Source organism: Chrysochloris asiatica, unplaced genomic scaffold (assembly GCF_000296735.1).
Source record: "Chrysochloris asiatica unplaced genomic scaffold, ChrAsi1.0 scaffold00312, whole genome shotgun sequence".
Classification (NCBI taxonomy): domain Eukaryota; kingdom Metazoa; phylum Chordata; class Mammalia; order Afrosoricida; family Chrysochloridae; genus Chrysochloris; species Chrysochloris asiatica.
This window is the reverse complement of record NW_006408830.1, coordinates 1656091-1681559: the sequence shown is the minus strand read 5'-3', so window position 1 is coordinate 1681559 and position 25469 is coordinate 1656091. Positions and strand designations below refer to the sequence as shown.

The following is a 25469-nucleotide window of genomic DNA, read 5'->3' as shown; positions in this document are numbered from 1 at the left end:
CATTTAGACACAAAAGGTTTTTTATGGTGTGCCAGGAACACTTCCTAGCTGTGACAAATATCCCCAAACAATGCCCCCCAGGACAAATGAACCATCTAAGGTTCAAAAGTGCAGGCATAGGGCTGGGCACTCCTGAGCAGCAGTGGGGTGAGAACATCCCCAGGTGCAGTGGCGGCACACATGGCGCCATGCTGGTGTCACCCAGATCCTGGCACGCTTGAGTACGATGCATTAAGTCAGGCCAGGCCAGGCCAGGCCAGCCCCGCCCAGCCCCGCCTGGAGGGAGCCAAGCTATGAGAGCTGGGACTCCATGGAAAGCACAAGGGTACTCACACAGCAGACCTCAAATGCCAGTGGGGACCCCAAGTTCAGGAGACCTATTCCTTCCATGTGTAAGTTGACAGGGGAGGGAGGGTGCCTCTTAGAGAAGCCCCGAAGTCGGGGTGCCTGCCCCATCCTGGAGCAGGACAAAGCTGAGGACCCTGCCCGTGGGTCTGACGCCCAGGCCTACGACGGGCACAGTTTTCTGTTTCTTTATTTGTCTACATTCAGCTTAAACCGGATGTACTGCCTGAATGATCCAGACATACAAAAGAAAAACAACCCACTCTTTCCCACTGGTGTTGAAAATAAAATCTTCACTTATAAAACGGAAACACTAAAGCATTAAAATACAGAAAGCTCGTTTAACTCACTTCACAAAAGCATGAACAGATGTAGCATCCCTTCTGTAACTATTTCAGGACAAGCAGTTAGCAGTAACACCAATTGTAAATAGACAGAGGGATTCCGAACTGCAAGAACTCAAAAACGCTACTCGGACGAAGTTGTGATGGCAACTAACAAACCATTGAAGACACGGAGTCCCAAACACGGCTAAATATGGGTCACAGGACGGGTCACGGGAGTGACCGGCTGCACCTCACAACACGGCAACGTGGAACCGGGGAAGGGAAGGGCGAGAGGGCCTGGTTGACATGTTAACTGTGATGCATCAAACTGAATCTTCCAATGGGGGTCAGTGGCAGCGGTACAAATCTTCACCCCAATGAGTGGGTTTATCTGTACTGGTAGTTCATGCTGTGGTCTGCGTTTCTGCCGTAGCCGCCTTGTGATGACTGGTAGGAACTAGAGGGGCCGCTGTAGTTCTGGCCTGAGCCAGGGGAATTGTAGTTAGACTGTGATGAGTAGCCTCCTGAGTGAGAGAGAAAGAGAGAGAGAGGTGGGGGTTAGTGGCAAGGGGACAGGTCTGCCAGGGCAATCAGGGCTCAGGCTGCAGCCAACAGCTGCTACTGTGATCCTGACTGGAGGTGCCCATCATGTACTGTCAGCTTCAACCCACACTGAGTGGGACCACGGGGACCTGGTCTGGGGAGGAGGCAGGGCTGAGGATATGCCCATTCACACAGGCCTGTGGCCCCAAACACAAAGACAATGTGGTTACAGGGACTCAGGAAGATCCTGGGGCCTTTGTGGGCTCAGACCTTCATCAAGCACCCAATGCTGTCACAGCGCATTACTTCAAGTAGGGGCCGACACTGGAGTGGGGCAATTTCCTGAGCAAAGTCTGGATTCAGGTCCCTGAAGGAGCCAGCTAATAGCATCTCCCACACCCCATTCACACCTCACTCAGAAGGTAAGGGTCAGCTGTCAGTATCACCCCATCCACCACTCATCAAAGCTGCTGTGTGGCCCACCTTGTTTGCCTTGGTACGATGAGCCCCCAGAACCTCCACCGTAGCCCCCATGTGACCCTGGGTTGTAGGATGATCCGCCTGAGCCATAGCTGTTCCCACCGCTTCGGCCTCCACTACCACTGTAGTCTGGGGTAAGAGAAGACAGCGTGGTTATGGGGCCTTGGACAGAACCCACAGCTGTGGGGCTGGGTACTTAAAATATTTGGGGTCTTGTAGATTGCCCTGTCCTGGATCTAGCTGTCACCAGAGTTCTACCCTACCTTCCCATCTGCACCTCTGGCAGCCCCTTTTCCCATCACACCCCCCAACCCAGCCCCATTTCTGCGGGAAATGGGTGGCGATGTGCTATTAGGTGGGGAAGAACATTCTAGTGCACTGAGAAAAATCTATCAAGTTCTTCAATACTATCTCCAGAGCCAAATAGTCATCTGGCCCGCCCTAGTCTCCACCCAGGGTCTCCTGGACATCAGGACAGAAAGCTCAGCTAGGCCTGCCTTCAGAGAGCATCATGGGGAGGACTAAGGTGAGCTGGGCCCTGCAGGCCGACTGTCACTTGCAAAGCTGTGTGCGGCCACCACGGGGCCCTGGCAGTCAACTCACTGAATTTGCTCTCGTAGTTGTAGTCCGAGCTGCCCCCGCCCCCAGGGGAGCTGTAGGAGTTCGAGTAGGAAGAGTAGCTGCCTTGTCCATGACTGTAGCCTTTCTGCTTCCCCTGGGGGGGGCCGTAGTTGCTGTACTGGCTCTGATTGTAGGACTGTTGCTGGCCTTGGTGGGATTGGTAGCTGGAGCCGTAGGAGGGCTTCTGTTGGCCCCCGTGTGGTTGTTTCTTTCCTGCGTGTTTTGGGGGCACCGGGGAGTTGTAGTTGTCACCTTGGTAGTAGGAGCCGTAGCCAGAGGAGCCACCACCGCCCCCGCCGCCGCCACCACCGGCATTCCCAGAATGCCCGCCGTTGCTGTAGAACTGACCTAAACAGGAAGGCAGTAGGTGAAGGGGAGTGTAAGAAGGGCACAGGGAGGAGGACGGCAAAGTCAACAGTGGAGGGCCCTGAAGGTTGGCCCAGGGCCGGGCAGCATTGGGAGGCCCGCCTGTTCCATCCTCAGGTGGCTAGTGAGGAGAAGAGGCAGAAAGGAGTGGCGGCGGCTGTTGGGTGGGCCCAGCCTTCAGCTCCACTCACCCAGCAGCTGATGACAAGGCGGGTAGCGGGCCGGGAGCGGTGCTTGCAGGGGATGTCAACATGACAGTGAGATGGAATCCGAGTGCCGCATGACATTCACCACCAGCTGACTGCTACCCAGATGTCCCCAAGGGTGGCAGGAAAAGCAAAGCCCCGTGCAGGCTGCCCCACCTCCCCCCACTGTGCTGGGAAAAGGCTCAGCAGCCACAGGGTGGGCTGACAGCCCTGGAGAGGTTCCACGACAAGGCTCCCAACACTAGTCTTTCTCAGAAGACCCACTGGGCTGGCCTGTTTCCTGAGGAACAGGTTGAGACGCAGCCAAATGACCGTGGAGTCTCCCAGATAGCACCTGCGCATAGAAGGATCCCCACCTCCCAGAGTCAGGCTGGAACCACTGCGTCCAGGATGCACCAGAGCGGCAGCCCAAGGGTCCTTTCCTTGTTCCCAGCACAGCTGCCGGGCATGGGCAAGGGCAGGGCCAAGCAGCGGGACTGACAAGCGTGCAGCGAGGCCGCCACATTCTCAGGCCCTGAAGCTGAGAATGTCACGGTGAAGAGCGCTCCCCTCCCTGGTCAGCAGGTATGAAACCCCAGGACATGTCTGTTTACATACTGCCCCCAACCCCACCAGGGACTCGGGTTGATGGAGGGAAGGGAGGGAGTCAGCTCAAGCCACACTTCAGTGGAAGCCTTACCAGGGGGCCCCTTGCCAGCAGTCTCTCAGCAGGGGTGGGAGAGGCTGGAGAAGGGGAGGACGGGCCGTGTGGGGGGTACCCCCAGGCTGAAGTAGGTGCATCAGAGCTGCTGGGCTCCCTGGAGCAGTGGGCTGAGCAGCCAGCTACCTTCGCCAGTTAGCACTGACTCTGCCCAGTTGGCTAGGGATGGCGGGTGTGCTGGCCCCAGTCTGCCCCTGCTGTACCCACACACGGTCCTTCCTTCCCCAGTTCACAGCACCAAGTGTGCCAGGCCCTTGGAGTCCTCAGGGGCTCCACCAACTGGCGACGTGCACTCCACACTGGTGTGTCTTGGCCCATTTCAAGGAGAATTTGAACAGAACTGGTTGGCTGACTTCAGTTGATTTTCTTCAGGCAGTCCCCTCCACTCCCACCCCCATGCCAAAACAAGGAAAGGACTTTGTCCCACAATGCAAAGCTCAGTGAGAAGACAGGAGGACAGTAAGGTCCTCTCTACAGTCACCCCGAGTCCCCTTGACCTCTGCAGCCCCAACTAAGCCCCACGGCTGAGCAGGTGGCTCCACCGCCCCACTTGAAGCACATGAATGAAGACACCAAGGATCAAGGGCTCGTTACTGTAACATGTATTGATTTAAAAAGAAATAATAAAGGGTAAGGAAAGTTGTCAACGTCATTCAGGATAACTAGTTCCTGGTATCAAAAGACATTATTCTTAAACAATAACTTTCTAAAAAAACAAAACAAAACAAAATAAAAAAAACCCATCATGCAAGAAAAAATTGTGTGTGTATTTTTTTTTTTTAAAGTTTCACTGATGTTTCAAACCTCTGGGAACATATTATTATGCAGTAACCATTTTGACCAGTTTTTTGCCTGAAGAAACGCAAAATCTTGCAAGTCAATGCAGAGGCAGGCTTTGTTGTGGGAAAAACTGCAGATGAGAGGCCAAATCTGCTGCATCCCCACAAAGACTTCTGCCAGGAAATGGGATGGCAGGAAAGAGCCCAGAGCCCAAGTCCCTCCATGGGGTGCCTTTTGGACATGGAGGAGAAGCCATAACTCTAGCCCACACCTCTGTCGAGGGCAGCACTGAGCTCAGGCGGTCTCTGGAGTCTGGTTCGGCTGCGCTCACCCAGCAGCACAGTGTCCCATCCCTTCCTTCCCCACTGAGCCAGCTCCTCACTGAGGGAGCAAGTCACATGTGGAGTTCTTTTGGTTGGAATCAGTGATCTTGAAGCCTCATTTAAAACAAAGAAAAATCCAGAATTCCATGCAACTGGAGCTGTGTTTAGGACTTGCAAAATTTCCCGTTCTCTACTCCTTAAAGCCTGTCTGTTTTCATTTTTTGTTTTTGCACCAATCATGGAAGCACAGTTTTGATACCTTTGAGAGTTCAAAGTTCACTCTCTAACTCAACCAGCCACAAAATAGCGCATCCCCCAACATGAACCCACCAGAGCATTTACAAAAGGCGGGAGAGGTTTAACTGAGCACAGTTCACAGCTCCCCAAGTGTTCCCAACGTTTGACATGCTTAGAAAAGAAAAGCCGGTCCCTCGGGGGTTCAGTTGTGGTGAGACCGTTTTCATTACTGTCAAAGGCATCCCACCAGATTGGGGAAATAGGTTAAAAGGTTAAAAATTCATACAAAACCTGCTGTAAATTAAGACAAAGGTAGAGTAAAATGCTTCGGTATCTGTCTCTTAAATAAAGTAATGCTTTCCATAAAAAGCAAAGGTGGGCTTTTGCCTTGATGCGGAACAACGCTGGCTCTAGAATTCTGTGCAAGTCTGCACACAAAAAAATACATTCTCTGAAAAGTGTTTCCACTTATTATGAACTTCGATAGGACCAAGTTCAAAGGCAAATCACGATAAAAACTGCCATTGTCTTAAATTCTGCAGGCTAAGAGTTTCAGACAAGCTGCGGTGAAAAGCCACGGTTGAGAAACCCAGTGAAGCACAGGGACACAGCACGGACACTTTGGGTTTTGGAGTTGGAGAAAAGTGGAGTAAAAAGTTGATTTTGTGTGCAATACTTTTAGATGCTCTAGGAAGACCCAAAATCATGATAGCCGTAGCAGTCTGTGAAAAAGTCACCTACAAAAGGGGGAGACAGAGCAGAGAAAAAAAATTAGAATTCTTTTGAAAAAGGGCACAGAGCGCCACATTTGAAATTCATGTTTTAGATTTCTCTGCCTCTGTAACCCCCCAATGAAGGCTCCTTCTCAAGACAAGAGCTGTGCACTGTCAGGAAGGCACAGCCACAAGACTGGTGCTTCGCATGGCTTAAAGCAGAGAAATTTAAAATTTTGACTATTAAGGCACTTGAAAGTCACACACAAGTTTGTGTGTGGTTAACATCTTAAGACCCTAGTACACGTTTGTAGGGGAGGGGACATGAGGATAGTCTGACCTAGTCACCAAAAAAAGGCAGGTGGCCCTCATAAGTCTCAGGGAGGCTGCTGAGGATGGGCAAACCTGCTCTAACTTAAGGCCCAGGAGCTAAGCTGCAGCTGTGCCCCAGCTCAAGACAGAGAAACGCACACTTACTGTAGCCTGCTGTTGCCAAGTTGCCTCCGTACCCGTAGCTCCCATACCCAGCGCCTACAAGAGAACAGAACAGGGTTACAGGGACAAGAAAACGGGTCTGCTGGACCCAGGGGCCAGGCATGCTCCAGCCAACATCACATGCAAGTTTGGCAAGCAGGGATAAGAGCTTACCAGCATTCATGTAGCCTCCGTGGTTGGCACCGCCGAACCCTCTGCCTCGCCCTCGTCCGCGGATGTTCCCTCCTCTTCCCCGACCTCGAAGGTTTGGGGGTGGGGGCACTTCATTGTGTATGGGGCCTCCCATTCCAAACCCAGGGTTATGTGGCTAGACAGAACAAGGACAAATTACATTAACCATGTTCTCAAAATGGGAGGGGAGTGGCTATTCCCACCAAGGCCAGAAACAGGAAGTGAAATTCCATACCTTAGCAGCAAATTTAGGGCCTCCCCTGACGGGGACTGGGGCTCTCTTCTTCTTGTTTGCATCAAGGGCAAGAGGGGCATCAGGGAAAAGCTTTTCTAGCGCAGCGAGAGCAGCATAGGCCTTTGCCACCTTTTTGTTTGAGCCAGCACCTTGAAACTTCTGCCCATCCACCTCCACCTGAAGGTACAGATGAAATGTCAGAGGGTCACACATTGTCCCTTATACAGGGACAGGGTACTGACACCAAAAAACTATTTTCAGGCACCTGTGCAGGGCCGAGTCACTCACCTCCATGACGAAGCGCTTGTCATGGCTGCCTCCCGTCTCTGATATGAGCTCATACTTGAGGCCGCGCCTCTTTTCGTTCAGTTCCATGACCGGGTTCTTGCCATGCTTGGTTAGGATGGGTCCCTGCTGTTTTACGTTCTCAGGGAAAACAAAAAGGAAAACCAACAAACTTAGCCACAGATTTTCCACCCACCAGATCAGATGGCAGAGTGGCAGCCCACTCTCCTGGCCTAAGGCTAAGACCCTAGTGCTCTTCACCCTGTGGTCCTCTCACCAGACACTCCTATTTCTCTGGGAAATGACAGGATTTGAACATGACCCTCCCTCCCCAGGGGGCTCAAGAGACTGGCTCCACATGGGAAGGCCTACTCTCTTTGTGGAAACTGAGGAGGACCAGTTACTACTGCCTTGGCTCACAGACCCGGGGCTGTCTTCCAAGTCCTACGCTATCATCACTGCCAGCACCCACACCGTGCTCACCTCAGCAGTGGAATCTGAGGGGAAGGCAGCGCTGCTGGTGGAGACGGCTTCCACCACGGGGGGAGGAGCCACCACTGGCTTCGTCTCTGTCTCCTCAGCAGAGTCCTCCCCCTTGCTTGAGTCCCTGCCTTCAGCGCCTGTTGGCAAGCCCATGTCCTGCAATACCTGCAGAGGAGGGGAAGCCACAGGGCCCCATGAGGGAAGGCTGTCTCCCACCAGGTCCACCCACAGCCCTCCTCCCTAGGATCTGGATCCAGTAGCTCTGACAGTGGAGCGAGCTCCTAATAAACACATTACAGAGATGCTTTTCAGCTCTGTAACCAAGGCCTCCATCCCCATGTGATCCGGCCAGCGCTTAGCCTCTAAGCACTGCAGTGTTTGCATGCCCTTTCTGAACACTGGGGGATCCAAAACAACAGGGTGGGAGAATCCTGAAGTCATGGGATGGGTCTGCAGCCAGGAAGAGCAGCCCCTGTACTCTGCACCAAGACACTGGGCCACACTTACCTTAACGGCCACATGCAGCTTGGCAGTCTTTTTGGATGGCCCTGAGGCCTCAAACGAATTCCCGTCAACCTCAACAGACATTGTGAAGATGGGGGCATGGACTGGCCCAGTCTGGGACACCAGTTTGTACTGCAGCCCAGGTTTCAGCTGGTTCAACCTCATTAGAGCATTCATCGCTTGGGGAGGCTCTGCCTTCTCCTCTACAAAGACACAACCAAGATTCTTGTGGAATCAACACTTCACAACTCTCTGCCGCAGAGAAAACATGTCACTAATCCAGGGGCTGCCAGGATGCGCTCGACTGCCATTTGTCATGACACAGTGGACTTGCCCTTGCCTGTGCTTCCTGTAGCCAGGCCTCCCTTGTGGTGACTAGCTGAGGTCCAACCCCCCACTTGTGTGCTGAACCCCCCCCTTTCATTTCATATTAAAAGGTCTTAAACAGCATGTCTGAAGAGACTACAAAGTAAAAGGAGAGCAGTCTCCCCAAATTATGGTGGAGCCCCAGGGCGTGGAGCCCGATGGAAGAGGAGGAGAAGAGAACACTGTCATACCTTTTTTCTGGATCTTCTTCTTCTTCTTGCTGGGAGACTTCTCCTCACCATCTTCCTCCATCGGGCGTTTCATGGGCGTGATGGCGTAGGTGGTGCTGGGGGGGATTTGAACTGAAAGAATAGATTAGGACACAGTGGCTAAGAAATCCACATCTTCTGCTCTCCTGGGATGGCCTGTATCCTGGAAGGGACAGTATACGTACCGATGTAGTCGATGGGGTTTTCATTCTTGGGTTTCTTGGGCATCTTAGAAGGCAGAGGGTCCATACCCAGAACTTTATGGAGCTGGCCAAAAGCAGCAAGTCGCAGTGCATGCTGGAGAAGGGAAAGAGGAGACTGACTCAGCTGCCCTGTGCTCAATGCCAACTGCTGTGTACTCACTAATGTCTTCTGACAAGGGATAGAACTGAGGGGCTGCTAATAGTGGTCTCCCCTACAACAGCAAGGGGTCCCCCAACAGCCAGGGAGAGCCTGACTGCTAGGGCCCAACCTTGCTGTGGTGGAAGGCCAGCCTGTGACCACCCCCCTTGAGAGGAATACAGGAGACCCCAACCTGGGGACTGGTTGCCACACGGAGCCACGTGGTGAGCCTGCAGGGGGAAGGACCCCTGGAGCAGTCCCCATAGCAAACACATCGCCTTGCTGAGCTCGGTGTCAGAAAATAGCACTCGAGCAGACTGAGAGGGCAAATGAACACCACGCATGGCGCCCGGGGAAAGAAGCAGCCCAGATTGGGGCGCCCTGTATCAGACATGATCCCTTTGCCTTCAGTCCCCAATCTGAGCCTATACCCTATACATCCAGTGGCTACCCTGAGAATACCCAGTAATGGAACTGGAAGCCAGTGATTACAGACTGGGTAAGGGCTCACGTTTGCAATGGCGATGACTATACCTGCGCACTCTGTGTGATATCTTCCCGTTGCTGTCTGTCTAGATGCCCAATAGCATCAGTGGCTTCTTTTTCACAAGGGTCATAAATGCCAGAACCATCTGAAGGCAGGAAACAAGGAAGATATGCAGAGGATTATCCTGTTAGCATCTCTGAAGACTTGTGCGGGCTGAGGGAGTCAGGTGCATTACCCCCCCGCACCCCATCCACACCCAGCTCTGGAAAACACGCCGAGCTAGGTGACCCACTCGGCATCCAGCCCTTGAGAGAAATAATCCACATGTGTCTCAGAGCAAGAAATTCACGTGGGAGTGGGTCACCACTGCCCCCGGATCCGCCCTCTAAATAATCACAGCTGCGGACCCGGCACAGGGCTGGATATGATGGTGCAAGAGGGTAGTCACATGCTTCGGCCCTAAGGGGTGGACACGGAGCTGCTGCTGCTGCTGCCCTAACCCAGTCAGGGGACCAGCAAAGAACTGGCCTCAGGGACTCAATCCTGTCCTTTCCCTGCAACTGGCAAAGCAGAAGGCTCCAACCTGGCATCACGATTCCCGAGGCCAGGCACTCCAGCACTCTCCGTAGGGCCTCGCCAGCACCCATGGGTCTGTTGGCTGTGCCAATGGATTTCTCACAGAGCAGCTCAAGAGGCTGAAAGGAAAGAGAGATAGTTAGCCACACTGAGCACGAGAGGCAAGTAAGACCAGGGAGCTTTCACTCAGTGGGGTCAGCTACGTCTCCTTACAGGGCCAGACAATGTATGTTTTGGGTTCTGTGTCTGTGTGCCAGAAGCAAAATGGAATAGAGTATGTAAGTACTAGTACTTCAAATGTATTCATTTAGAAATAAAGAACCACTCTTAGTAGAGGAATGTAAATATAAAATCCAAGTGGCCAGAGCGGGCTCGTGGGATGACCTGTATGTAGTATTTTGCCAACCCGTTTCCAAAGCACCAGGCCTCATCTTTACAGAGCGGACCCTAAGGTACTGAGCGGAGCTGCCTAGCCAGCCCTCCAAAGACTGAGCTGTGCATGCCTATGGAGGGGCCCGGCCCTGCCCTGGCTGTGCCATATAACAACTGCTCAACACACAGCTCAGATGGGGACAGTCACCACACTCTAGAGGGTTGCCTCCTGTCCAATTCAAAGAAAGTATCCCTGGGATAGAGGATGACCCTTACCCATCCTCTGAGGGGGCCCCAGGTGGGCACGCGGGTGCACAGGTCTCTCAGAACCCGGATGACAATGACACAGGACTTCAGTCCATTGGCTCTGGCCTAGAGGAATAAAGCACAGGCTCATCACACATAGGTACTTCCCTAAAGACAAAGCAAATATGAAAAACAAAAGTCTCGCGGTGCTACTTTGTCAAGGGTAAATAAATGGTGAATGTTCACAAGCACTAAATGCGTGGTGAGGAGCCACCACACTGCCAGTACTCTTTAACACAGAGCAGCAGCAGCAGCCTGCACAACCACACACCTCCTGTGGGAATGTCACAATGGTGTGCGTATGCTCCTTTAGCAGCCGTGCCACTGCAGGCACTAATTTTGGCATGGCTATCTTCAGTGTTAAGACACCTTTATGGTGAACGTTAGCCGAGTTAAAACTTGGGAATTCTCTACCGAAAGACAAATAGAAGAACAAAATGCAAACCTGGAACCACTTGGCGTGGCGGAGGGACGCCAAGGCAGCAAGGCATTTCTGCCTGTCCAGAACGTCCGGGGGATCGTTGACTGATAGCGTTTCTATTCATGGATGGAATAAGAAGACAAGGTACAGTTTGACCAAGGGGTTTCTGTCAGGTGGGAAGGGGATGTGGCAGTCTCCTAAAGGGCAGCTGAGGTTCCTAAAAAGTTTGTCTCCACCCTTAATGAGGGAAGGAGAAGCTACAGTGCGCCTGAGTCTCCCTTGAGAGGAAATGTGAAAAATTGGAGACCCCCTCCAAAAACAAGAAGAAGAAAAAAAAAAAAAAAAGGGGGGGGCGGGATCAAAAACCAAACCAAATAAAAACAATACAAAAAAGAAAAAAAAAACCTGGGAAGTATCTCTAAAAGGATTCATTCCCGGGGGGAAGGGGGAGGGGACAAATAGGTGATCCTATCTTCTGATGGACTATATGAACTTGCTACCTCCCCACAATTTCCAAAGAAATTAATTGGGCTAAAAATGTCAACAGAAAAAAAGAAAGAAAAAAGTATCGATGGGAAGGGGAGAGTGAAAAGAAACTCCCTTTTTGCTGACTACCAGCCATACACTAATGTACCTACAATAGCACAGGGGGCACCTCTGCCCACACGCTCCATTGCCCTAGCCCCCAGCCCTTGACAGAGACAGTCCTGTTGGTCAAAGGTCCAGAGTCCCTACGATGATAAGCTAGAAGGGCTTTGGTAATCGCGACCAAGTGCCAGAGCCACAGGCCACCAACAGACCAGTAGTATGGAACTGGTCAGCCTGTGCTGCCACAGAACCAGCGCATTTGCCTTTTCTGCCATCTTTTGATCTGGGATTTATTTGGGTGAAACCCGTTACTGTTATCGGACAGTGGACAATGTCTTAGAGAAGCCATCCAAACAGATGTGAAGCACCACAGGGCCCTAGTGGATTTCAGATGGTGAAAGCCTATCAGTCTCTTAGGACAAAGATTTGGTTTGAACATTTGCCCAAGTGTTTAAAATGTTATCCATAAACAGTGATAGTTCTTTGTATTTCAATTCCTATTGCTGATTTTTAAAAAAGGCCAGTGAAGAGGACAGACGAGGAAACCCTCGGTTCTGCAGCAACACATGCTATTTGAGCTACTCCATTGTGGCGAAGACCATGCAGGAGAACCATCTGGTTATCTTCACTATTTTATAAACCATAAAGACATCAGGGACACATATTTCCAAGGCCAAAGGAGCTCAACAGAAAGCCAAGAGTAACACTTTTATGAGAACATTTGAGGATTCAGATAAACAAAAGACGTGGTGCAATCCTCTATAAAAAGTGCTACTCGCTTTTAGAGTAGCCATGCTGCCAAGCTCCCAAGTACTCACACCAAATGGGAGATGGCATCTCAGAGTACAGGTGCTCAAATCCACACCAAGCACCTTTTACCAAGGCAGGCTTAAAGTGAATAGCACATTTGAATAGCAAGGTCACACCACGTTTCCAGAGCCCTGCCAGCCTGTCTTAGGCTCCCTACCTCCGGCTAACACTTTCTCCATTTCTTCTCTGACAACAGGGGATGTCAGGTGGATGGTCAGGGACAATGGAGGCTCTTTTGTGTTTTTTATCACAATCGCAGCATCATCGACAGATTGGAGTATTTCATACTTGTCTTCTGTAACAGCCTAAAAAGGAAATGCAACTTTCAAAAACACTTTGTCTTCAGCGCAAGCAACAATTTAATTTAGAGTCGCCAGTTCCTACAGCAGATTAGCTACCTCTTGGGGGGTGTGTCAGGACAGACATGCACCCATCTAGGCTGTCAGAACCTCCCTTTGCTGGACAGGAATTGTGCCATTTTGGGGTACTCCAGAGAAGAGGTTAATAACACAAACACACATGATTTAAATTGCCATGGCTTCTGAGAGATTTGTGCTTTAATCCTAAGACATGTTAGAGTTGTCTAACTTTGGACAAATCACTTCCTTCTCATAGAGCTTCAAATTTCTAATTTATGAAATTGGCTTGCTGACAGAACCTACACCGCACAGGACTGTGTGGGAAGCACACTACCCACAACAGCTAAGCGTTGGGCCAATGGCATTTCCAGCCTGGGAAGAGCAGCCAGAGTGGAGAATGAAAGTAGCGGTAAAATCAGAGGTTAGCTCTAAAAGAACGTATTTGCTCACGGCAGTGAAATGGTTTAGAAAAGGACTGTGGTAATGGTTGCACAACATGACAAATGCAATCAACATCACTGAATTATATGTGCAAAAAGTAACTGGAAAATGATTAACTACATACATTTGCATCACAACTTAAATAATTATTTGCTCCAAATGCATTATTTAGGAGATTCACAACAGTCTGATTCCCCCACTCCCGCCCCAATTTTCCTATCAGTTGATATGACTTGAGGAAAATTCAAGCATTTTCATATTTTTCTAAGGAAAACCAAGTAAATATCACATCAGGGGAGGGGAGGAGACCATGCACATTTCTAAACATCTAAATGAGTGTCTCCTGTCCTCAGCACTACTGAGATTCTACTTCTTTCTGGAAGAGGTTATCTGTGCATCATAGAATGCTAACAATACCTCTGACTGCTCGCTACCCACAAGATGACAATTAAGAAACATTTCCAGACTTGGCCAAATATTGCTATAGTTAGGAACTGGTTCTCTAAGTTGAAAGTTGTCTGTCCTTTAAGAACATTCAGCCAACTTCATTTTCTTTCGTTAATATACTTTTTATAGTCAAGGATAGAATTAATTTAAAAATTATCACTAAAAAAACCACAAAACTTTAGGCTTCACCTTAAATATCCAACATCTCACTGCCAGCAAATTAATTCTGACTTATTGAGTGTTGCTCCAGGACAAACAAGAACTTCCGCATAGGGTTTTCAAGGCTGTAAAGCTTATTAAAGTCAATTGTCACATCTTTCTCCCACACAGCAGTTTGTGGGTTTGAACTACCAACCTTTTTATCAGTTGAGCACTTTACCAACTCGTGTCACCAGGACTCCTTCACTTTAAATTGTTGTTAAGTGCTGTTGAGTCGCTTCCGACTCATAGTGACCATGGAGCAGCTAGAGGGTTTTGAACTGCTGACTTTGTGGTTCACAGTCCAGTGCTTATCCTATAGCGCCACACCAGGAAGAGTCCATCCTTTACCTTAGAAAGCTTTTAAAAATTATCTACCACAACACTTGTGATGGAAAGCATTATGATATATACAAATAATGAAAATGACCAGTGATTTGCTCTTTAAAGAATTAAATGTATGGCTCATCTTTACAAGTTTTGCTTTCACCTATCCCACAGCAAAATCTTGGGTGAATCTGTATTAGGGAGGGTCCAAAGCCTCAAAACTGGCCAACAGGAGACCCTGGGTTCAGTTACTCAGTTTCCCTGCAACTCAGTCACATCACCCGTAATACACAAGTGGTTAAAATTCCTATCTCACAGTGGTGTCTAAGGATGAGTAATACATGTTAAGAGCCTATTTGACCTAGGGCCTAGTGTAGTGAATGGCCAATAAATAGTAGGTTCAAGTCCACTCAGAGGCACCTTGGAAGAAAGGCTTGGCAATGTACCTCTGAAAACTCAGCTACTGAGAAACCCTGTGGAGCACAGTTCTACTGGGACACACACAGGATTACAGTGAATCAGAACACAATCAAGAGCACATCATTTATTAAAATGCAATGCTTTTGAGATAAGATAATGAAATCACTGGGTTTACTTCTGTATGCGTATTTTTAAAAAATAGTTTTATATTTAGGCTTGGATTAGGGGGGAAGAGTTACTCATTGTATCATCATCTGGAGCCTGGATGCGAATTCACGCCCAATGAACTCATTCTTAGGCAGCACTAGGACCGTGCAGCCTGATGGATGGGAGACACTGGAAGCAGCTGCCCACCACAGAACCACAGTGGCTCTACAGAACCCCTGTTTGCTAATGAACAGGAAGATGTAAGCACAGCAGGTACAGGGCAAGGCTTGTGGCCTCCGTCTCTGACAAGCACATGTCTCTCAGCTGAAGCCCAGTAGAAGTGGTCACACTCACAGCGAGCTGGATGGCCAGGTTGTCAGCCACCTTATCCAGGAGGGCAGTGGTGGGCTTCTCCTTACACAGCAGCACTAGCTCCAGATCCAAGTCCCCCTTAAGCAGGAGGCCCTTTGCCACAAGGCCAACACGCATCACACCCCTCAGGGTTCTGGTCATGTGCTCTGTCTTCTGCTCCCTAAGGGACAAAGGCACACAGCATAGTTCAGTCCAATCTGAAGAGGCCCTAGGAGAGGTAGGGATGTCTTAGAAAGGTGACACACAATCCCTCAGGCTTACCCAGCCCCTTCTTTGGTCTCCTCCTCTGGGGTTACATCCATGTTCTCGGACTCTGTATTCTCACTGCTCCCTTTCTCCTGCTCATCTATCCAGTCCGACACAGCCTTAAGAGCCCGCTCAGTGTGGGAGACCATGTTCTGGACGGCTTCCAGCTCCTCTTGGGTTGGATACACGGAAGAATGCTTTGCCATCACATGGCGATCATCATTCACAAAAATCCGCACCGGACGCTGAAAGGGGAAAACTCAGTGAAAAGTAGCGAAAAGAGTCCAAGGCCCACTGCTTGTCTTATAACCTGCACAACTCAGAATAATGCCATACCTACATGTAAACATAAGACTATACAAACGTGGCTAGAGAGCCCAGGAGCTGGCAACGAAACTTAACAGCGTGTTATCTGGGCAGCAAGAAGAATGAACTTTTCTGGTATGTATTTTACAACTAGCAACGTCTAATGGAGTGGTCCGTGGATGCCCCTGGAGTGTGGGGCACAGGAAGGCTGATTCTGAGGACTTGATCAGCTTCCCTCATGGATCTTCCTCTCCCCACCCCCACCCCATGAGCTCTGGGGGGGATGGACAGACAATAAGTCTAATGAAAAATATTCAATAATAGAATTAAACATCTTGGAGGAAAACTACAAGCAATCTTTGTGCATATATAAATAAATACCATTTTTCTTACCATGTTTACTTCTTTTTTGTGCAGTGTCTGGAAACCAAATTTTTGCTTATCTTTGCAAACTGTGACAGATTTCCTTGGTGTTATCAATACTTCAACTATCTATAAGATCAGAAAATCTTTTTAGTGTCAAATATTTTATAGACCGATTCATTGTAACAGCCAGATAGCCAACAGTAGGTATGACACCAGTGGTGCTACCTCAAAGTGTCCCATCAACACAGCAGGATACAGCTGTACTGACCAGGAGCCAGTGCTAAACCAAGGAAGGCACGGAACTACCAAAGATCAAGTTCCCTTCAAATACAAAGAGAGTTTCTGGAAGCCAGCTCAGACTTCAGGCCACACTCTTTTACTTTCTTTCTTGTCTCTCATCATTTCTTTATATAATGAAACACAAAAATAAAAACATTAACAAGTCTCAAAAAATGATACTAGAAATACTCATCAAAATCTTGGAGTCTGGAGACAGGCCAGTGAGAGCAGGCACTCTGACCCTTGGAAGTAAAGATGAAATGGGAGAAAGATGGGAAACGGCTCTCTCAAAAAGGCTCTGTAAAATGAGAAGAGCACGAACTTTATGATGCGTTAACTCCCCACAAGTCAACCAGGCACAAACCTTTGGGTCCAAGTATGGAGAGGCTGCAACAACTACATGCCCAACACAAGTCTTCAAGTCCATGGTAGATGTAATTATAACAGTGGCCTAAATAACATGCTGACTACAGCCTACTCAACTCCCGCTCTGTGCCAACAGTCTGGCCTATACAGAGATCTTCCAAATGAGTAAATAATCAGGGGAAGAAATCAGCTGCAGACTATGCAACAGATGAATCCAAGTGCTCCACATAAAAGCTAGTGCCTGCCACCTAAACTGTAGGAGCCAGTGCAACAGGCATAGCTCAGACCTAATTGATCAAAACCAGTATCTCCCACAAAGTTTCAGGACTACTTGCCAATTCTAGTTACAAATTTAAAGGTTCCAAAACTGAACTTTAAAGCCTAAGGATGGACTGGGGGTGACATCCTCTGTAGAGCCACACACAGGATATGCTGAGATCAAAGGCTTCCTGGAGGCAAAGGAGGTAGGGGAAGGGAATGGAGGCGGAAAACCCAGGCTCACGTACTGACTTTTCCAAGCAGTCTGGGTCTGAAGCCCTCCTGGCTTAGCCAGCGACTAGCCGGGTAGCCTTGGACAAGTTGCCTTGGAACTTCCTTTGATAATGTGGAAGGAGTCCCTTTATATTATTACAGGTGGTGGTGGGCTGTGGAGTTGGTTCTGACTTATAGCAACCCTGTATAGGTTTTCTGAGGCTGTAAATCTTTACGGGAGCAGAAAGGCTCATCTTTCTCCTGCAGAACAGCGGGTAGTTTTGAACTTCTGACCTTGAGGTTATTAGCCTGACTCGTAACCACCACGCTACCAAAGCTCCTTTACATTACCTGAGAACTGTCAAAGTTAAATGGGTCAGCCTTAAAAAGGAAAGAGGCAGAAATACCAGACTCTCAAAGATCGTCAGTACACTTCACCAGGATCTACATAGCCTGGCTGACACTAAATTACCATGAGATAAACCAGAGTGCATCTGGTATGGGGCATTATCCATCCAGGTAGTTAGGAGTGTTTGTTTGAATGATATTGTGCTTGTGTTTGTTTGTTGTTTCCCCTCATTTTTAAAAATGTTTTATTGTGAATTATGTGATAGTTTACATGGGAGAACATTAGGTTTACACTCATCCTACTGCATATCGTTTCATTGCCATGGGTTACAATCCCCTCCGTGCTTCATCAACCAACCAAAGGGTATACACTACAAGCCTGCCCGCCCCCTCTCTCCCCCGGTCGTCAGCATACAGCCCTTCTCCCTCTCTGTGTCTGAAGATCCCAACTGCTCCAGCTCTCCACGTCATTGTCTCTGCCTCCATCTCAGCCATCACAGTTTCTCTGGGTAGGGTCCGGCTCATTGCTCTTCTCCCAATGGTCCCAGGGACCTCCGCTCCTAGACTGAAAAGTTAATCACTCCCCTCCTTGCTATAAAACATCTACCTTTCCATTTCCAACCCTATTGTTATCCCAAGAGACCTATCCGCACCTCCTTTCATGAGCCCCGACTAGACAGATTGGATACTATTCAGTGGAGATTCTAGGATCTAGGTTCCCTCTTGAAAGCTTGTAAGCCAGTCACTTCTGGCCTTTGTAGCCCCCACCCCATTTTGGGTAGCCAATGTCCAAGTTGCCCATCCCTGTCTACTCTGTGTGTGGAGGGGGTGGGAATGATCCTCACTGTAAAGATTTCTTCCCTCTTTTGAGCTACTGCATCCATAGGTGTAAGTCAAGTTCATCAAACTGTATCAGATTACTCTTTTTTTCCTTTTCTTTCTTCTTCTAGTTGAGCTCTGATCATCCAGTCATTGAAGTCAGGTCGAGTGGGTATTATCTGAAAGTGTGGATGATCTTATGTATATGTCCTCTCTTCTTATCAGCTGGATGCTTCACTCTCCACTCTAGTCCTCTGTGGCTATGTCACTGACTCTGGGCCCAAGAGTCCCCAGGTCTTGCCACACTGCTGGCCGACCAGGTCTCCACCACGGTTCACAGGTGTCTATTGAAGTTGAAGGGCTTAGCTGGCAGCTTCATTGCTGTTTTTCCCTCATTTCCCCTTATTGGTAATCAATGCAGTCATCAATTAGAGCTAGATCATTTATTCCCAATGAGTCTTAGTCTTGGAAGCGGGGGGTGGGGGGTGGGCGGGCAGGGAAGTTGCTCTGAGGGGAGTGGTTGTGTTTTAAAAGGACATCTCTAACTTTTAGATACCTACACCTAAGTATTTCTGGCTGAAAAGAGCACGCCTGGCAATTGTTCTAAAATACTCAGGGGTGGGGAGGGAGAAGAATGTAAAAGGTAAAATGATGAAAGATTTCAAAATGTTGATGGCTGGGTAATGAATGAATGCACGTGGATTCACTGGTACATCTTTGAAAAACATCCATAACGGTGTGCCAGGACGCCCAATTCTAAACTGACATGGACCAGAACTACCAGAAACCGTGGCCTTTTTCTCATTGTCGTAGGTTAGGTGTTAGGCTGCTTAAACCCATCAACTGCTCCGCTACAGAAAGATGAGACTATAGAAAGAAGAGACTACTTGTTCATGTCAACATCCGTAGTCTCAGAAACCCCATATAGAGTGCTCTGAGTCCAAATCAGCTGTTTATATGGTGAAGAGTCAGCTATAGCTACAATTCCAAATCCTGCCACCAGACCAGTCTCTGCCTTACCTAAGGTATAATACAATCAATCAGATAAGGATTTAAAATTCATATTTGTTTATTTAACAAGTGTTTGGCATGTAACAATTCTGTGCCAGGCACAGGGCTAGATATTGAAGAGAGTGATGAACAAGGCAGCTAGTGCACCTAAAGGAGAAAAAACCTTGCTTCCCTCCCGAGTCCCACACAGAGTAAGCCAGGCCCAGGTTTCTTCACACTTAGCCCCTTCATCACAAAACCCTCCACTAAAAACATCATATGGATTAAACTGTGCCCCCTAAAATACACATTAAACTCCTGCTCCTTGTACCTGTGGATACGATCCTACTAAAACAAGTACAGGCTGGGTCCTAAACTAATCACTTTTGAACTATCAAATGATTGAAAATAGACAAAAACAGACAAGCCACCCCACCCACACATGGCCAGATAAGACACCATGTGTTGTTGTTAAGTAGTACCCTGGAGTTAGTTCAGACTCATAGGGACCCTGCACAGGGTTTCCAAGGCTGCAAATCTTTACCGAGTTAGTCATCTTTCTCCCGCAGGACAGCTGGTAGCTTCAAACTGCCACGCTTGAGGTTAGCAGACTGATTTGTAACCACTATGCTCCAGGGATAGGATAATCTACAAATCAAGAGATCCCTAATCAACACTGATCTAGATCTGAAACTGCCCAAACTATGAAAAATTAAAGCCTGCTCTTTAAAACCACCCACTTGTAGTAATGCTTTACAGCAGTACTAGGGAACTAAGACTAAGGCTAACCCAAGGTTCCAGGGCTCTCTGACTTGTCTAGTAAGGGTTGTAGGAGTGATATTAAGGAGCTCTGGAAGCATAGTGATTACAAATTGGGCTGCGAACCGCAAGGTCAGCAGTTTGAAACTACCAGCTGTTCCGCGGGAGAAACATGAGGCTTTCTGCTCCCATAAAGATCTACAGCCTCAGAAACCCTGTATAGGGTCACTATGAATCAGAACCGACTCCACGGCACATAACCACAACAAGGAATGATATTGTCTAAAACCTACTAAAAACAGCTCCTTAGAGAAATGGTTGATTGACAGACACCTAAACAGGAAATCTACCTGGTGAGCAAGGGTTTTACTGCAGAGCCAGAAAGCAAGTGCTCACAAATAGATACAGGAGGCAGCCTTGTGAGCATTTTCACTGGCTAGCTTTGGAATGGTAACTCTAACTTTGGGACAAAGTATCTAAAATAATTGTGATTTCCACCTATGAACTCTACAATAGGCAAAACCAACCACTGATACAGGAAAAACAAAAACAAAATTAACAATTGGTTTCAGAGTCTTGGTGTGGCACTGTACGCGAATGCTCTTGATTGCAAAGTCTGTCTGAACCACAAGGTCAGAGGTTCAAGTTAACCCAGTCACTCCTTGGAAACCCTATACAGGATCGCTATGGGTCAGCACTGACTCGACAGCACTTAACAACAGAGGTTGGTAGTAGGGATCACCTTGTCAGGGCCTGAGGAAGCTTTCTGGGGGGTGGTCATGGCTTACATACTGATAGTGGTTTGATCTGTGTGATCAAAACTCATTCTCAAGCTCTGTGCATTACTTCAAAAGAAAACAAGACCTGTAATATTGTGATATTGAACTGTAGTTAAAATTTGAAGTCCTGGTATGGCGTGGTAGGATAAGCACTGAACTACTAACCACAAGGTAAGCAGTTCAAACCCACATGAGGCGCTCTTTGGAAACCCTACACAACAGGGTGGCTATGAGTTGAAACTGACTCAACAGCACTTAACAACAGTTAGTATTTAGGAACCCTTGGTTCAAATAGGCTACTTAGCTAAAAAGGTTGGCAGTTCAAGTCTACCTAGAGACACCTCAGAACACAAGCCTGGAGCTCTGCTTTCTAAAAGATTAGCCACTGAAAATCCTATGTTTCGACTTTACACACATAGTTAATAAGAATTAGAATCCAATGGACGGCAATTAACAATAATTATTTAGAGGGGAGACTGCAACTTTCTGTTACTTTGAAATGAATTATAAAAACAGTGTGAAAAGGCTACATACAACCTGTATGATTTCAACGAAGCTGTTCTGGAAAGGACAGAATTATAAGTAGTAAAAGGATCAATGGTTCCCAGAGGGAGTAACAGTAAGTATAAGTAGAGCAGAGGGAGCATTCCATCAGTGCAAACTGTTCTGGAGGTTCACAGTAACTTGTTTAAATCAACTTTGTATCTTAGTTAATAATAATGCACCAAGCGCAACAAGCGTACTACAGTAATACAGGATGTTAACAGAAGTGTGCAAAGGGCAAGGAGGTATATGGGAACTCTCTCAGCTTCTGGCACAGTTTTTCTATAAACTGAAAACAACTCTAAAAAATGTATTTTTTTTTTTTTAAAAAAAGAGAAAGTAGACTGATGGATGAACCGAACAAATAGATGGATGGGCAGATGTATGAAACAAAAACATGGGTAAATGTCAATGGTAGAATCTAAGGTATGTATACAGGTGTTTACCATATACTACCACCTTCTGCAGATAGTATTCTGCCAAGACCAATGATTTCATTTCAAATACCTATTTAGCAGCATAAAAGACCACTATCTGTACACATGGACCTCACCAGATGGAACACACAGAAATCAAATTGACTACATCCGTGGAAAAAGATGGTTGAAAAGCTCCATATCATCAACAAAACAAGACCAGGAGTAGATTGTGGAACACACCATCAACTGCTCATATGCAAATTCAGACAGAACTGAGAAAATGAAAACAAGTCCATGAGAGCCAAAATATGACCTTGAATACATCCCACCTGAATTTAGAGATCATCTGAAGAACAGATTTGATACATTATACACTGAAGACTGAAGACCAGAAGAGTTGTGGGATGACATCAAGAACATGCAAAAGGTCAGTAAGAAGACAATAAAGAAGGAAAAGACCAAAACGATGTCAGAATCAGGAGATTCTTAAACTTGCTCTACAGCATACAGATGCTAAAGCAAATGGAAGAAATGAGGAGGTAAAAGACCTGAACAGAAAATTTCAAAAGGCAACGTGAGAAGACAAAGTCAAGTATTGTAACAAAATGTGGAAAGACCTGGAGTTAGAAAACCAAAAGGGAAGAGCACACTCAGCATTTCTCAAGCTGCATAAACTGAAGAAAAAATATTCAAGCCTCGCCTTGCAGTACTTCATGAAGGATTCTCTGGGCAAAACATTAAATGATGCAGAAAGAAGCATCAGAACAAGGCACCAGGAATTGATGGAATACAAACTGAAATCTTTCAAGAAAGTGAGGTGGCACTGGACGCACTCTCATTTATGCCAAGAAATCTGGAAGACAACTACCTGGCCAACTGACTGGAAGAGATCTGTATTTGTGCCCATTCCAAAGAGAGGTGACCCAACAGAATGCAGAAATCATCTGACAATGTATCACTGATATCCCATGCACAAGAAGTTTCATTAGAGGTAATACAGAAACATCTGCAACCATACAACTGACAGAGGTTCAAGCTGGATTCAGAAGAGGATGTCAGATCTTGGTTGAAAGCAGAGAATACCAGAAGGATGTGCTTTACTGACTATGCAATGGCTTTCGATTTTCTGTAGATCATGAAAAGCTATGGACAACATTGTGAAATATGAGTATTCTGAAACACTTAATTATGTTCATGAGAAACCTGTACATAGAACAAGAGGCAGTTGTTCGAACAGAAAAAAGGAACACCAAAAGGTTTTAAAATGAGGAAAGGTGTGTGACAGGGTTGTATTCTTTCACTATAGTTATTCAACCTGTATGCTGAGCAAATAATCCGAGAAGCTGAGTTATAGGAAGAAAAATGTGGCATCAGGATTGGCGGAAGACTCATTAACAACCTGCAATATGCAGATGATACAACCTTGCTTGCTGAAATGAAAAGCATTTAAAATATTTACTGATGAACATCAAAGAGCACAGCCTTCTGTATGGATTGTATGTAAAGAAAACAAAAATCCTCACCACTGGACCAATAAACAACATTCTTACCAATGGAGAAAAGATTGAAGTTGTCAAAGACTTCTCTTTTTTTGGTTCAACCATCAACACTTATGAAAACAGCAGTCAAGAAATCAAATGTACTTGATGATCAGAGCTCAATTAGAAGAAGAGGAAAAAAAAGAGTAATCTGATACAATTGGATGAACTTGACCTACACCTATGCAGTAGGTAGTTCAAAATTAAGAACAAATCTTTACCCCAGGGTCATTCCCACCCCCTCCCTCCACACACAGAGGAGTAGACAGGGATGGGCAACTTGGACATTGGCTACCCAAAATGGTGGCTACAAAGGCAAGAAGTGTGACTGGCTTACATACTTTCAAGAGGGAACCTAGATCCAGAGGGTGTGGAGGAAGGCAGAATCTCCACCAAGTAGTATCCAATCTATCTAGGCGGGGCTGATGAAAGGAGATGCGGATAGGTCTCTTGTGATACAACAGTGAATAACTGTTATCAGGGCTGACTGTGAAGGTTGGAAATGTAAAGGCAAGCGTTTTGTAGTAAGGAGGGGAGTGATTAAGTTTTCAGTCTAGGAGCAGAGGTCCCTGGGACCATCAATGGAGAAGAGCAGAGAGCGGGACCCTACCCAGAGAAGCAGTGATGCCTGAGATGGAGGCAGAGACGATGGCATGGAGAGATGGAGCTGCTGAGGACTTTAGACACAGAGAGAAGAGGGGCTGTGTGCTGACGACCAGGGGGCAGGCTAGCAGGGTACTCTTTGGTTGATGATGCATGGAGGGGATTGTAACTATGGCAATGAAGCGATACATGGTAGGATGAATGTAGAACTAAAGTTCTCCCATGTAAACTATCACATAATTCACAACATAAAAATATCAGATGACTTTTTGCATTAGGCAAAGCTGCTTGCACAACACACCTTTTTTAAAGTGTTGAAGAGAGAAGATGTCACTTTGAGGACACTAAGGTGACCTAACCTGAGCCATGGTATTTTTGATAACCTCATATGCATGCAAAAGTTGGACAGTGAATAAGGAAGATCATAGAAGAATTGATGCATTTGAGTTATAGTGTTGGGAGAATATTGAAAGTACCATGGGCCAAAAGACAAACATATCTAAGTTGTATGAAGTATAGCCAGAGTGCCCACCCCTGGGAAGCCAGGATGACCAAACTTGGTCTCTCATACTTTGGACATATTGTCAGGAGAGACCAGTCACTGGAGAGGAAAATCATATCTGGCAGGGTGGAGGGTCAGAGAAAGAGTTAGACTCCCCAGCAAGATGGATTGACAAAGTGGCAGCACCAATGGGCTCAAGTATAGCAACAACTGTGAGGCACCAGGACCAGGCAGTGTTTTGTTCTGTTGTGCGTAGGGTCGCTAGGAGTCGGTACCAACTCGATGGCACCTAACAGCAACAACAATCACCTTTTCTGTATGCTTAAAAATTCTTTTTAATAAAATATTGCAAAAAAAAAAATACAGCTATAACTGACTTAGCATATTAATTTCTAGAAATCCATGAGTCCACATAACACTTATTTTTAGAAAACAGAATTTACCACCACTGGAGCTGTCTACATGTCAACTCTTGACTGAAGAATGTTACAGGAGGGACAGAACACAGCCCTAGTAGACACTACTACACATCTGTTAAAAATGCCACCTAGAAAAGAGAAGTTTGGATGAGAAGCACACGCTTCTGCTGATGGGGAAGAGGATATTCATGGTGTCAAGAAGTCCCCATAGACACACATGCCCCAAACATAGCTGTTTTCACACAAATACCCCACAGGTAGATTTCCATAGGGAGCCCAAGAAGGGGCCCTCAGGGTTCAAACTAGCTCTCACTAACCACACTATGTTAGTGTACAGGCCACTTTCTTAGACTAGGCCAGGGCAATGGTGGACAAAGTTAAGAGTATCAAACATCTAAACTAAAATTTTGAAAACATGAAGTTAAGTCTCCTTCCCAGGACAATGAAAATGGCCTCATTTGCCTCTATCTGAGTCCCAGATTTATCATCCAAGCCAGCCTATTCCAAGTCAGCATTTCCTGGTTTTGAATTTAAAGAAAGCCACTGCATCAGCTGATACAGGGGTCTTCTGGGTAAGAAGAAACCTCCTTTCCAACAACATTTTTAGTGAGGAGTATGCTGGCAAGGCGGCCACAGCACCTACCTACATGCAATCCTCACAACCCGACATAGCCTGGCCTCTCTGAGTGGAAAAGTGAAGTATAAAGATTTTCAT

At 47.2% G+C, this 25469-nt stretch overlaps 1 protein-coding gene across 8 annotated transcripts; it reads right to left on the bottom strand.

Moving 5' to 3' along the window:
* Positions 1–520: 520 nt before the first annotated feature.
* On the bottom strand, positions 521–25469 carry ILF3 (interleukin enhancer binding factor 3, 90kDa). Of its 8 annotated transcripts, none has more exons than XM_006875104.1 (19): positions 25428–25469; positions 15263–15492; positions 14984–15161; positions 12448–12595; positions 10917–11008; positions 10442–10537; positions 9801–9912; positions 9265–9362; positions 8574–8685; positions 8371–8481; positions 7817–8016; positions 7310–7474; positions 6830–6955; positions 6542–6718; positions 6289–6442; positions 6118–6171; positions 2298–2663; positions 1698–1823; positions 521–1195 (listed from the first exon to the last, which is right to left on the bottom strand). In XM_006875104.1, the coding sequence occupies exons 1-19, from the start codon at positions 25467–25469 to the stop codon at positions 1059–1061; spliced, it is 2724 nt and encodes a 907-aa protein (XP_006875166.1). In that variant the 3' UTR covers positions 521–1058. The 8 variants fall into 8 exon arrangements, with proteins under 8 accessions (XP_006875166.1, XP_006875167.1, XP_006875168.1 ...); XM_006875105.1 differs by lacking the exon at positions 25428–25469 and adding an exon at positions 15947–15984; XM_006875106.1 differs by having other exon boundaries at positions 1059–1195; positions 1707–1823.

Bases quoted from the DNA above. Each gene is read 5' to 3' on its own strand.
- ILF3 (XM_006875104.1), bottom strand. From the start codon at position 25,469: ATGAAAATCTTTATACTTCACTTTTCCACTCAGAGAGGCCAG. The intron at 8,686-9,264 runs GTATAGTCATCG...TCCCTTCTCCAG, and splicing joins ATATCACACAGAGTGCGCAG to CATGCACTGCGACTTGCTGC. The intron at 6,719-6,829 runs GTGAGTGACTCG...CTGTACCTTCAG, and splicing joins ACAAGCGCTTCGTCATGGAG to GTGGAGGTGGATGGGCAGAA.